The sequence below is a fragment of the Anabas testudineus genome, chromosome 17, assembly GCF_900324465.2.
Source record: "Anabas testudineus chromosome 17, fAnaTes1.2, whole genome shotgun sequence".
NCBI lineage: Eukaryota > Metazoa > Chordata > Actinopteri > Anabantiformes > Anabantidae > Anabas > Anabas testudineus.
In genome coordinates this window covers 7,725,085-7,738,260 of record NC_046626.1, presented here as the reverse complement: position 1 = coordinate 7,738,260, position 13,176 = coordinate 7,725,085, and the positions used below count along the sequence as shown (strand labels likewise).

The window sequence follows — 13,176 nt, the reverse complement described above, 5'->3', positions numbered from 1 at the left end:
AGCACTACCGCTCAAAAGTTTGGGATCCTTTAAAAATTTGCCCACAGTGTGTGCTATGGTGTTGCAAAATCTTCCCCTCTACTCTGTACAAATCTCCTATTTTACCACTTTCAAAGAACCCCCAGAGCATCACGCTGCCTATACCATGCTTGACCAAAGGTATTAAGCACTGTTCTAGCATTTTTTCATTTGTTCTGCGTCTCACAAGTGTTCTTCTGTTTGTTCCAAAGACATTTAACGCTGACTCATCTTTAGACAACACCTTCTTCCAGTGTCTGATGTCTGTGCTGTTTTCCATTTCAATCTCTTGTTTTTATTGATTCTGAGATACGGCTTTTTCTTTGGCAATTCTGCCATGAAGTTCAGCATCCTGACGTCTCCTCCTCACTGTTGATGCTGACACTGGTGTTTGACGTGCACTATTTAGTGCAGCTGCCAGTGGAGGACCTGTGAGTCGTCTTTGGCAGATATTTGTCTTCTTGCACAGTTGCGCATCAGGACCTCCCACTCCTTTTGTCTCTGTCCTCTGTCCCTGTTAGAGTGAGTTTGTGCTGCTCTCTGATGGGAGTAGTCAACAGCATGAGAAGGTATTTTAAGTTTTCTCACAATTTCTAGCATTGAGTGACCTTCTTTAAAGGATGGACTGACAGGTCTCTAATTTCTGGATATTGGTGCCTATTGGAAACCTGTAAACAAACTAAAAAAACTGTTGATGTTCAGATACTAAACTAACCTAAATAATGCCATGCTCCCTTGTTTGCACCATTAGTACAATGGTTCTCAGCTGTGCAACACAATTGCAAAAGGGTTTTGTCTTAATCAATTAGTCTTATTGTATATTATTATAAATATAGTATTATATACTATTATACTGAGAGCCATAGAAGCCATACCAGGAGACTGATGCAGAGGACTGACAATTATCAATTATAGGCCTCTATGCAAAAATGTACATAATTCCTTTAAAATAATCTGATCTGATTAATTTTAATTGTAAAATGGATAAAATTGTTTGTGAATAACATGAAAGATGATGTATAGATAGTGAAATAAATCCTTTACTGTTTTAGAGGAACTCCAGCTGAAGTAGTCTCACCAGGACTTCTTGGAAGAACAATGCAGAGCAAGGAATTTAGCACTGTATCTGTGTATTATTGTAGTATGCATACTATAATAATTAATGTATATTGCTCTATATTAAAAATAAAATTCTAGTCTTGTAACAACCAGAGGATGTGGGTCAGCCTGGGTGAACAAGAGCAGCTTCAGGCAAGTGAGCTCCAGAGATTCACAGGATGATCTGCAAACAAAACATGTGTAAGTTAGAATGGTTAACATTTTGTCTTCGTGTAAATACATACACATAAAACAGAGTTTAAAACCTTTTTGCACACTGTGGCCTAGAGAGCATTGTACAGTATAACCTGAAAGTCATGAGATGCTCTGGAGGTACCAGGTGTAACCCTGGCATCAAATGAGTAAACCTCTTGAAGCTGGAGCCTCTTCTATCGCACTGTATCAGCTCTATATATCGCAGATTTATCTGTATATTCATTTTATTCCTTTATTCCTTATTATTTATTATTTATTACTTCAGAGCCTCTTTCCAGTCACCAGGTCCACTTCTCTTACCGGGAAACGGTTTCCATGACGACGCACCAACTTGGACATGGCGTCCCTTTTGACAGATCCGTTGTTTGAAATCTCTGGACGGGGTCCTCCGCCAAACAATCATTTCTATAGTTTATCTGTCACCAAGTCAGATGTAAGTATTCATCCCTTTAATAAGAACTGCGCTTACGCTGGCTAAAAACTACAAACTCGTACTTATCTGATTAGCAAGGTGTTTATAGGTAGTAATATATCTCAGCTAAATGCTACTTGCTACCGTTAGCTAAGCTAGCTTAAACTAGCAAACTCTACCAAATGCTAAAAATAACAGTCGGTAACGATAAGTAATCTGAAACAGTACTTGGGCAAATGTTAATTACTTTATGCTGGTACTGCATCACGATCTGAAGATAACTGAACAACTAACATTACGTGTGTTCATTAATTTGACATATTTATATGATTATTATTAGGTAATATGGAGATGGTGGAAGATATCTCCTAGAATTGTTGACAGGAACTCCAAACCCGGGGAGCTGAAGGAGTCTCACCAGGACTTCTTGGATGACCCAGAACTGCAGAGTAAGTACTTACTAAGCACATCAGTCTTCCAGTGTGCTTAAAAGAGCTATGAACTGTCGGTGGTGTGAGCTGTTCCTTGGTTTGGTTTTTCATTAAGTCCTGTACAGACATGGAATCATGTTTTACAGTTCATCAGGTGTATTACTGTAGGTCTGAGAATTGATTTCTAGTCTTGTGGATATTGTATGTGAGGACAAACAAAGTACTTAAATATGAATGAAAGCTAAACTAATGGGTTTCTTCCCAGGAGATGTCAGTATGGTTTTCGGCTGTCAAATCTTGCAATACACCAAGGCTTTGTGCCAAGGCTGTTATGATTATCTGGAGCATCTCTCTGACTCCTTACTTCTGCGGATAATAAATTATCTAGAGCTAGAGGATGTGGGTCAGCTTGCACGAACATCACGCAGGTTCAGGCAGGTGAGTTCTAGATATACACTAAGATGTTGTTAAAATTATATGCTACTGTATCCTGATATAAAAAACATCAGTTCTTACGTTTTGCTTATGTCTTATGTTTTGTTCCTAAGCTATGTGGGTCAGAGGAGTTCTGGGAGCAGGCAGTGCGGCAGCGCTGCAACACAGTTTCGTCTGAGGTGGCTTCACTGGCACTTGAGGTGGGCTGGCGCAGCATCTTCTTCACCAGCAAGCTACAGCTGCAGAAGCTGATCAGCCGCAGGAAGCAGAAGACTGAGGGGCAACAGGAAGGACATGTCTCTCACTCAGAAACAAAGTCAGAGGAATCTCTTGATGAAAGCCTAGGGACATCTGGCTCTGAGGAGGATTCTCACACTGGCATTATCTCTGAGCTAAGCCTTGGCGCTGACACCAGTACGGACTTTGACACCAGCTCTTGCTGTGATCTTGATCCTGACCATAACCCTGAACCAGAGGCTAGTTCTGATTCTATTCTGCCTGTGCCTGACTAACTATTGGACCTGTTAAAGAACTGTATATTGGAAACGTTGATACAGAGCAGTGAAGTGTCTGATGTTAAGACACTTCACTGAGAGAGCCAAACAAGACACTGAGTTAAACCTTTTATCAAATGCTGCAGTGCAAGTCAGTGTTTCAGTCTTACTGTTATATTGACATGTATGACACATACATCCCTTGAATATGAAGTACTGTATGTTGTATTCATGGACAGGGCTCACTTTAAAATGAGTTGTTTATCGAATATCTGAATGTTATGTAAAAAATAAAATAAAATAAAATGTTTATTATTATAAAAAATTATATTGCATTGTAGTCAGTATTATACTTTAATTGTAAGGCAACATGTAACTAATACAGTATGCACAGTACATATTGTAATGAGGAAATACTTGTAGGGTTACTGCTTGTGTTGCATTTGACAGGTGTTTCGTAGTTAAGCTGGAACAGTTCATTAAGAAAAGAGTCAATATGCAGATTCACAGGTCAGGGAAATTAATGAATAGATTGGGAATCATTGGTACCAATCAGCCTTCTATCCACAGTTATTCTGTGGAGTGGCATTTGACTAGTCTGACTTTGACCCTTTTACTGATCCGTCTTCTCATTTTCACATTTGTTCACCAGGTCAGTGCTGTAACTGATATTCGTACTTGACAAGTGGATCAGTTACAATTACATGTGATCTGGATTCCTAGAAGACTGCCTCTGTGAATTAAATGTTGAACACAGAAAATACAGTCCACTAGGGGGCACAATTTGCTACTGCTAATGGTTCAGTCTGCTCATCTTGTACTCACATTATCAGAAGCATTACTTTGTGCCTTTCTGTTTGTATTGCTTTGCTTTATGATTGTATGCTGTAAGTATCTGCATCCATGATAAGTTGAAGTAAGTTTCTCTGTCTTTGATGAGATTTTAAAGCTGAAAGCAAAATTAGAATCTCATAAATTGAATTGTATTTTGAAAACTGACAGAAAGGCACTGATTAAAGATGTAAACAGGTTTCTCACACCTGCTTTTCGTAGCTGAGATGAACACCAAGAACTTAACTTTGACATAATGACAGAGATTAGCCAGCAGTGAGTAGCAGCCTCCTGTGCTACTGGCCTGCACTGTATGTCCTTAAAGGGACTTTTTTGGCTTTGGCTTGTGTCCAGAGGGCATCTTGAGTCTTGTCAGGGAGATGACTGATTGCAGAGGGAGAAGTGGAGATCATTGTCCATTATCTGTTGCTCCACTCAAGCTTTCAAATCTTCAGTTACTTAAGTCGCTGACTCTCAGGCCTGCCAGTCCCTCACTGTTGACTGTTTAATTTTAGTCAACCAGGTGTAGACAATGTCCTTTTTCATGTGAACCCAATCTCATCCCTTAGCTGTTGCAGTCCCTTGTAAAATGAGGGTTGAGGTCTTGTAGTTTCACAAAGTTAAACTAAACAGTTATTGGCACTTAATCTGCTACTGTAATGATCATATGTGCAAGCAGAACAATTCCCACATTTAAATATATTTAAATAGCTCTGTTGCTTTTCAATTCTTACAGTTGTTGAAGATTTAGCATCTTGTGATATGGTCTCTATATGTCTGCTCATGAAGTCTTCCTGGATGGTGGATTGTGATACTTTCACCCCTACCATGAGGAGGCACTGATTGTTGGGGCTTTTCTACACAGCTCTCGCAATGCTTCTGTCTTCAGCTGTTGCTCTTTTCCTTGGTTGACCTGTTCTGTGCAAGTTGCCATTCCAAATAGTTGGCCTGGCTATTTTTCGCAGATTTTGTTTTCCTCTGACAGATATTTCCTCCTTTCTCGGATTCAAAATGATAGCTTTCTCTTTTTCATGTTCATTTATCTTTTTTGGAATCTCAGGAGATTATATCCAAGGTTTAGTTGTAGTTCAGTCACAGGTTCCAATACTTTTACTTAAATTTTGGATGATCTGCAACAAAAGGTGTTATGTTCTATGTTTTTTTTTTTTAAAAGCACAATTGAAGAAAAGCTGAAATCCTTAAGAATCTGCCAAATACAACACAAATCATAACTTATTTCCTCATTACACTATAAACTTTACATACTGTATTAGGAAAAAAAGAAAGAGGGATTCTACTTGTTTAGTTGTTTAATTTCCTCTCTAGTCCCATTTAAAGCTACAGATGAACATATTTCTCTTGGTGCTGATTGAGAAAAAAGAAGAAGTGGCCGTGTGGGTCCTACATCAGACTGCTTTTGTGTTTTAGCTGGTGCTGTATATTTCATTTGTAAGTATTCCTAGCAAAGTCGTTGTTTATTGTCCTTCCACCTTTTTCTATTTTCCTTCCCTACTCTTGGGTGTAATACCTACAATCCACTGAAAGCTTGAGAGAGGCCATAATAGGATGCAGCCAGACCACGTAAAGACCACATAGTGGACCATGTGGGAGATAGGATGAGAATGCTCTGCTCAACTTAACCTTTACTCAGGACAGGTTAATCCTCCCAAAGTTAAAGAAGCAGGCTGTTCAAAGATCAAACATCTTAATCACAAAAGTCGAATAATAGAACAATACCAATAGATAGACATTTATCTTATGAATAAAATGTGTCTCTGTATGATTTCTCTGTATCCCCACTAATGTCTCTTGTCACCACTGTGTCACTTACAGTAATTCAATTTTTTAAAGAATTTGTTCAAGGCCTTGGATGTTGCTGAAGGAGTACATTGCGTTGTGATGGTCCCTCAGCAAGAGTTTCACAGCTCCGCAGTGATCCGCCGTAGTGAATGGGAAACCCAGAGAGTGACGTGTGAGCTCTCAGCTTACCTTTCTCTGCACTCCCTGACCTGGTAAAAGATGAAACCTTTGTGCTCTTTTCATCCACTCAGGAGGCTTAAGTGCTTTGCTGACTATGATCCATTTAAGACATGACTTACAATCAACATATTTGATATTCCTGGCCTTTTGTACGTCGAGATGTCTGAGTCTGGAGCTCTCTGACTGCAGTTAAAGCCCTCACAGCTTGTGACCATTTGAGATAGGATTATCTAATATTATCCTGTGTTTACTGTACTAAATTAGCCTACAATAACATTAGTGTAGTAGATAGTTATAGGCTTAAGCAACAAATATAATTTGATCATATTGCATGTACATGGATTAACAACACCTCTGATTTAAATGAGGTGCTGCAACTGTGAAGGACTTAATGCATATAACACACACAGTATTTGTCTAATACCAGAATTGTAATATTAAACAGTAGATTAATATAAAAATTTATGTTTTAGCTGAATCACAAAGCTAGCGCAAAACCTAAGTTTCCTAAAATATTTCCTCTCCTCTCACTGTTAAGTATCAGGTACTATGTCAGAGGTCCCTGGTTTAACCTCAGTTTTGTCACATGATATTCCTCAGGTCTTCTAATTAACTATTAGATAGGTGCAGCGGCGGCCAGATTTATCTGATCCTCTGTGTTGATGCTTGGCTTTAACAGTCAATAGCTACCCGGTATTTAAAAGTTGTGTACACTGAGAAGGGGGGAAATTATTGGCCTGTGGTTCTTTGGTTATGCTAAGTTTAGGCAACTTTTATAAAGAAACAGAAATCTTGTTGTATTATAACCCAGCTATTGTTGTCTTGCACCCACTCAACACTGCACAAGTTTTCTAATCACTTGCATTACTGTCATGTGGAGCTCCACATGCCATGAATGAGTTTAGATAACTCAATTCTGCATGACTGTTAATCTGTGCATTTAATCTGTTCAGTGATGTGTTAAATGTTTTTTTTTTTTTAATTACATGGATCATTTTTACATTACAGGTGGATTTTATGATGACAAAAATAATAATGTTGCAATGTTCTTTTTGGTCATTGATAAATCAAGGTAATGTATAAGAATGAAAGAGCATGAAGACAGAAAAAGAAGCAGACAGATTAAGAGTAAACTCTCTGTACCTGCTCTACTGAGGAAAGAGAGGAAAATGATGTGATGGGTTATTGTGCCAGATCTTAGAACCATGGCTTAGAACCAATCTTTCATCAGTAATTATATTAAGGCTGCAAACACAATTTTTTCTTACCATGCTCTATATTAACACATATAATTATCCAACCAAACTTTACTGTTTGGACTGTGGAACACCATGAACAAATATAAAGGGCTACAAAGCCTCTTAGGACAGAGCCCGCTTACGATTCCCTTTCCGTGCACAGCATCCTTGAATAGTCCACACAAAGATACTTAAGTCAAAATCCCTCCCTGGTATTTAATTCTAAATGAGTAATTACTGGGTGTGTCAGTGTGTCTTAGGTTTGCAGGTAGACTGGGTGAAGAAGCTCATTTGCACGCTGGCTTTGGAGCAAATATTACTCCCACAGACACACACGTTCTGAGAGCCATCACACTGATTTTAGAGGCTATCCTTGGGCAGTCGCTGAAGAACCCAGTCAGTTAGAAGGGACAGCCACTTACAGCTGCCAAGATGTGTGACATGGGGGCACTGGACAACCTGGTGGCCAACACGGCCTACCTAAAAGCCCAGGGTGGCGATGACAAGGAGATGAAAAAGCGTCGTCGCAGCTTGTCCCTTCCCAAGCCTGAGGAATGTGCTGCAGTACGAGCTTCCATTGAGAAGGACTTTACATTGCTTTGTGAAAGGCAGCCCATTGGCAAAAAGCTTTTTCGTGAGTTTCTGTCAAACACTGCTGAGTTTAAGCTTGCTGCTACTTTCCTGGATGAGCTGTACGACTGGGACCTGGCTGAAGGTGCAGCAAAAGACAAGGCACGCCAAAACATCATCAACACATATTGCAAGGCTGACTCCAAGAACTTCCTGTCCTTTCTTACTGGAGACATTGCTGACAAATGCAAGTCTGTGACAGATGCCAACTTTGAAGAGGTGATGAAAAACAAAGTCCAGGAAGGTGTAAGAGAATTTCTAAAAGGCAAACCTTTCACCGATTACCAGGCCAGCCCATTGTTTGATAAATACCTCCAGTGGAAAGAGTACGAGAGACAGCCCATTAGTGACAAATACTTCTATGAGTTCAGAACTTTGGGAAAAGGAGGATTTGGAGAGGTAAGCATACAAACACATCTGCATATTATTTTATAATAGTTTTGGTAAAATCTGTTGGCACATGTATAATTATGGCAAACTATTATCTTTTACCACTTTGTCTAATTGTTGTTAATCGATGTGTTGTAAGTGCAGAAAAGGTGCATTACCTCAATAGTTTCTATAGTTTATGCTAAAATTGCAAGATAACATTCAACATATCTTGGAGCTGTAATGATGCTGCTATGGTCCACTAGGTCCAATCTAGGACAAGAGATTACATTACATAAATGTCAGGAAAATATCTTGTGTCAGTTTGACCATTAAGTTATGTTGTATACAGACATATGTGACATTTTTCAGAATATCATGGTTTATATTTCACAAAATAAAATAATGCAGAAAGAAGTGATTTTTGAGCAAATCCTGAAAAATGCAAATACATCTTTGTCTTAAGGTCAAGGTCACCTTTTAAACCAGAAAATGACAATCCAGACACTACAAAGGCAAGGAAAAAAAGATATGTAAATAAAAAGACTCAAAAAACATTTCTGTATCACTGCGTTGATTGCAGAAATAGAAAAGAGCAGTGAGTATGTAATGATAAAAAGTATGGGCATAAAAAAAATCTAAAGCTTATTTTTATCTTGACGTGACTCAGGCTGATAGAGGCCACTCTATCAGATGGTGTCACTGATGTGAATTATAAAACAATCAGGGTCTGACAATTGATCCTTGAGGGGCCCCACTACTCAATTAGGCTTTTAGCAACAAGTGTGATTAAGCCTCTCAAGCCTGAAGATGGAAGCCACATAAGAGGTAAAAGTTTTACAAGACACATAGAACATTGAGAAATCTAAAACAATTCAAACAAAGCAGTAATGTTTGTACTAAAATAGGATTTTAACCATAGTGAAGGCTGAATCTGTTGTGAGTTTTATTTTAAAGCAGCACCTAGAGTCATTGAGAGTTAAATAGTAAATCAAATATTTTTACTTGATAAAAGTTATTTGAGTTCCCCCAGTCATGTTTTGACACTGGACCAGCCTGCAGTGTACAAACAGTAGTCTTTGTCTGTGTAAAAGGGATGATACTTAGGTGAATATTAGGTGAATATGTAGTTAAAGATATGAGTGAGATAGATGTCAAATGGGGTACCAAGACACAGCTGGGTCTCCTTTTCCTAAGATCTATCGTTCCAATTACACTTTAAAATAGAGGACAGGTACTGGGCTGCTGAGGTCTGGTTTCTGTGGGAAATCTGTACTAACTAATCAAAACCAAGAACTGAATGGACACGGATTAAACAACAAATTATCTTAAACTGATTATTTGTGTTTTTCCAGGTATGTGCTGTTCAGGTGAAGAACACAGGCCAGATGTATGCCTGCAAGAAGTTATGTAAAAAGCGACTGAAGAAGAAGGGTGGTCAGAAGATGGCCCTGTTGGAGAAGAAGATCCTGGAGAAGGTTAACAGCCTGTTTCTGGTCAACTTGGCATATGCTTATGACAGTAAGACTCACCTGTGCCTTGTCATGACCCTGATGAACGGAGGAGACCTCAAGTATCACATTTACAACATAGGATACGATGGCAAGGGTGTAGACAAGGGCATTGAGATGAAGCGCATCATCCACTACACAGCACAGATTGCCACCGGCATTCTGCATCTGCATGAAATGAATATCATATACCGTGATATGAAGCCAGAGAACGTGCTGCTGGATAGTCAAGGCCAGTGCCGACTTTCAGATCTGGGTCTGGCCATAGAGATTCCTCCAGAGAAGACTGTCACCCAGATGGTGAGTAGAGTGTGTACATACACACAAGAATTACAACGTGGTAAAATGCAATTCACCTCACTTGTGAAGATGAATACAGAGTTTCCAAACTCAACCATGTTAGCATATTGCCAACATGAGGAGCACCAAGCTGAATGATGACAGCAGGGAATGATAATAATTTCCTCTCTCTCCTGACTTTGTCATGTAGCTGATGTTTAAAGGTTTACAGAACAAAAGTAACGGGTGGTACCACATCTTCTCTCCAGTCTGTCTGTTTTCACTTTTATTGGAGCTAAAACTTAAACTTGGACTACTTGCACAGGCTGTGAATCTTCAGACTGGGTTTTCACTTCAAATCCGGATGGGGATTACTCGATTGCTTAAAGATCTGTGCAATAAGGTCTCCATTATCCATTACATAATGAATTAGATCTTTTAGCAGTGAAATTATAACCTGGCATTTTACATAGCACTGTTTTGTTCAGGAGCCATGTTACAGGCTTTGAAGGTCCAGCACTTGTTAATGTAGTGGTCTTCAGTGACCCTTTAGCAGAGACTTAATCATTTCTGTAGAGGTGTTATTTTGACGTAGTTCTGATGCAGCGTCTTAACACAGACTTTACAAAACCTGCAGCCTGTATTTCTTCTTCTTCTGATGAGAAACAATAATACAGATATCCAGTGATTAGATGCACTGTGGGAATGTAACTGAGGATCTCTAGACAATATGTAAAAGAAAAGGATGCCAGTGTGACACAACATGATGATCACCTGTCAAATCATGCACCCAGCTTCATGAGCTAGGTCCTTACAAACAAATGAATTACAGTATGTGACATGACCACCACCATTATTGTTTTAATTATATAAAACCTGTACTTACTAACCTAACCGCACTAACTAATTTTGCAACATGGTTTCTTCAGGACTTACTTGCAGTAGCAAAGAGTAAGCTCTCAGCTCTATGAAAGTCCAGTAAGCTCATTATCCAGTACTCTGATGCTCCTCAGCCAGCCAAAGTGACTGGGGTAACCGCCTACAGGCAAGGCTGGCTTTGGTCCCCTAATCTGCTTAGTGGGCATTACACAAGTCTGTCCCTGATTGGATTGACAGATCCAGGTAAAAACTTAAATTCAATATGTTTAAACATGTTAGTTTGCAAACAATGTGACTTTAACTCCAGTGAAAAATAAATAGAGGACTGTTCCTGGCATGACATACGAAAGGAGTCATTTAGATTCATGCTTTTAGTTTGTTACATTAAAGTTATCTGATTATTAAAGCAGAAGTTAAAAATGGTACAGGACATCTTGATAGATTTAGCCTTATAAGTAATAGTGAAATGCGTATCAAGGTGAAGGAGTTTTGAAAGCCAGTGGTCAGTGAAGGTGCAGCATCATGGTGTCACCAATCAGTCAGAAAGTTCTATCCAAGAGCCGAGCTGTGTCACATTTATCAGAGTAAATGACAGATCGATCACAGTGAGTAAAAAGTCCATGTATTTTAATGACCTTAACAGTGGCAGTTGTTAGAACTTGTTAAGTCATGATGTGTTCAATACCTGAATCAGTACAGAAGGTTTATAGTGTCCTTTCAGTTAATAGTCCTACTACATACTGGTCTTTGAGGTGTTACTATATCGAAGTGGCTGCAAAGGACATGGCAACCCGGAGTTCTCATACCATATAACACCTTATCTGTACTAACCAACGGATCACCTGAAAAAGGTTTTAGCAGCAGGGTTTCTTCAGGACTAACAAGTGCTCTGGGCTCTGTGCCAGTGTGCCGTGTGTGTGCACATTAATTATACATTGGTGGCATGGCTATGTGTCGTCTGGCTCTTACGTATTTCTTTTGGCAGCTACACCATCCAGAAATGGCCACCCTTTATATAAGATGCTGGACAACTCAGTGTGTGTCAGTGTGTAGAGACACATAACTCTTGACAGGTAGTAGGCTTAGCATTAGGATTAAGCTCCTGGTCCGAGGCTGCAGGTGAGGTCGTACAGGGAGAGGGAGGGAGAAATGATGAGGGCGATGCAGAGCAGCAGGGAGAGAGTGGGCAGGAGTGTTTTGGAAACCCTTGTAAGCTTTTCAGATTTTGGTGGTTATGTGGGTTCTCAAGGTTAGTTAAGTTCCTCTTCTGCAAGAACCTTATCTTGTTCTCTGCTGCATTTGTTTATGAACCAGTATTTACATTGGATTCATCCTGTCTCATTGCTCCTCTAACGCTTTCCTATTTCCTTCTACTCCATCTGACATGTCTCTCTCTCCCAAAGGCTGGTACTGGAGCATACATGGCTCCAGAGCTCCTGAATAAAACTCCCTACAGGACATCGGTGGACTGGTGGGCCCTGGGCTGCAGTATTTATGAAATGGTGGCTGGATACACACCTTTCAAAGGCCCTGAGATCAAGAAGGAGAAGGTGGAGAAAGAGGAGGTGCAGAGGCGCATTATCAGTGAGGAGCCCAAGTGGGAGCACAAGTGCTTTGATGCTCCCACCAAGGACATCATCCAGCAGTTCCTTACCAAGAAAATGGAGGACCGCCTGGGCTTCAAGTAAGAGGTTCTTATACTGTGTATGTGTAGAGCTATAAGCAAATCACATGCTGTTAAGAAAACAAGTCTGCCGGGTGTGAACTGGACAAGCTGAGAAAACCTTCACCTTAATGAACTCTAACAAACAGGTTTGTTTTGGCCTCTTCATTAGGAACAACATGGAGGATCCCAGGAAGCACGTGTGGTTCAAGAGCATCAACTTCCCCCGCTTGGAGGCCGGGCTGGTGGATCCTCCGTGGACGCCCAGCCCCAATGTTGTCTATGCCAAGGACACCGGCGACATCGCAGAGTTCTCAGACGTCAAGGGAATTGAGTTTGATGCCAAGGACGAGAAATACTTCAAGGAGTTTAGCACGGGCGCTGTGTCCATTCAGTGGCAGCAGGAGATGATTGACACTGGACTGTTTGACGAGCTCAATGATCCCAACAGGAAAGAGGGTGGAGGAGGTTTTGATGACGACAAGAAATCTGGCACGTGTATATTGCTGTGAATAGCCACTTTTGATATTGTACACCAGTAATAACATTGAAATTGTGTCTATTTTCTCAGACAGATGCACTCGAGTTTTGAAAAAGAAGCAGGCATGACTATGAGAGAGACAGAGAAGTATATCGTTCTTCTCTGGATCTTGATGGTTTAGAAATCGACTGCTCCTGATAAGACGTTCAGT

General features: G+C 40.0%; 2 protein-coding genes across 3 annotated transcripts; both read left to right on the top strand.

Annotated features, from left to right (window-relative positions):
- The first annotated feature begins 1,237 nt into the window (after positions 1 to 1,237).
- On the top strand, positions 1,238 to 3,184 carry fbxo36b (F-box protein 36b). 2 transcript variants are annotated; one of them, XM_026375081.1, is made up of 5 exons: positions 1,238 to 1,317; positions 1,611 to 1,765; positions 2,085 to 2,193; positions 2,441 to 2,613; positions 2,724 to 3,184. In XM_026375081.1, the coding sequence occupies exons 2-5, from the start codon at positions 1,670 to 1,672 to the stop codon at positions 3,120 to 3,122; spliced, it is 777 nt and encodes a 258-aa protein (XP_026230866.1). In that variant the 5' UTR covers positions 1,238 to 1,317; positions 1,611 to 1,669; the 3' UTR covers positions 3,123 to 3,184. The 2 variants fall into 2 exon arrangements, with proteins under 2 accessions (XP_026230866.1, XP_026230865.1); XM_026375080.1 differs by having other exon boundaries at positions 1,252 to 1,317; positions 1,598 to 1,765.
- Positions 3,185 to 7,585: 4,401 nt separating this feature from the next.
- On the top strand, positions 7,586 to 12,996 carry grk7a (G protein-coupled receptor kinase 7a). Its single transcript, XM_026374955.1, has 4 exons — positions 7,586 to 8,182; positions 9,508 to 9,963; positions 12,225 to 12,505; positions 12,657 to 12,996. The coding sequence occupies exons 1-4, from the start codon at positions 7,586 to 7,588 to the stop codon at positions 12,994 to 12,996; spliced, it is 1,674 nt and encodes a 557-aa protein (XP_026230740.1).
- The last annotated feature ends 180 nt before the right edge of the window (positions 12,997 to 13,176 follow it).

Coding starts and splice junctions, on each gene's coding strand:
- fbxo36b (XM_026375081.1), top strand. CDS start 1,670: ATGGCGTCCCTTTTGACAGATCCGTTGTTTGAAATCTCTGGACGGGGT. Junction 1,766..2,084: donor TATCTGTCACCAAGTCAGAT/GTAAGTATTCAT, acceptor GATTATTATTAG/GTAATATGGAGATGGTGGAA. Junction 2,194..2,440: donor GGATGACCCAGAACTGCAGA/GTAAGTACTTAC, acceptor GTTTCTTCCCAG/GAGATGTCAGTATGGTTTTC.
- grk7a (XM_026374955.1), top strand. CDS start 7,586: ATGTGTGACATGGGGGCACTGGACAACCTGGTGGCCAACACGGCCTAC. Junction 9,964..12,224: donor AGAAGACTGTCACCCAGATG/GTGAGTAGAGTG, acceptor TCTCTCCCAAAG/GCTGGTACTGGAGCATACAT. Junction 12,506..12,656: donor GAGGACCGCCTGGGCTTCAA/GTAAGAGGTTCT, acceptor CCTCTTCATTAG/GAACAACATGGAGGATCCCA.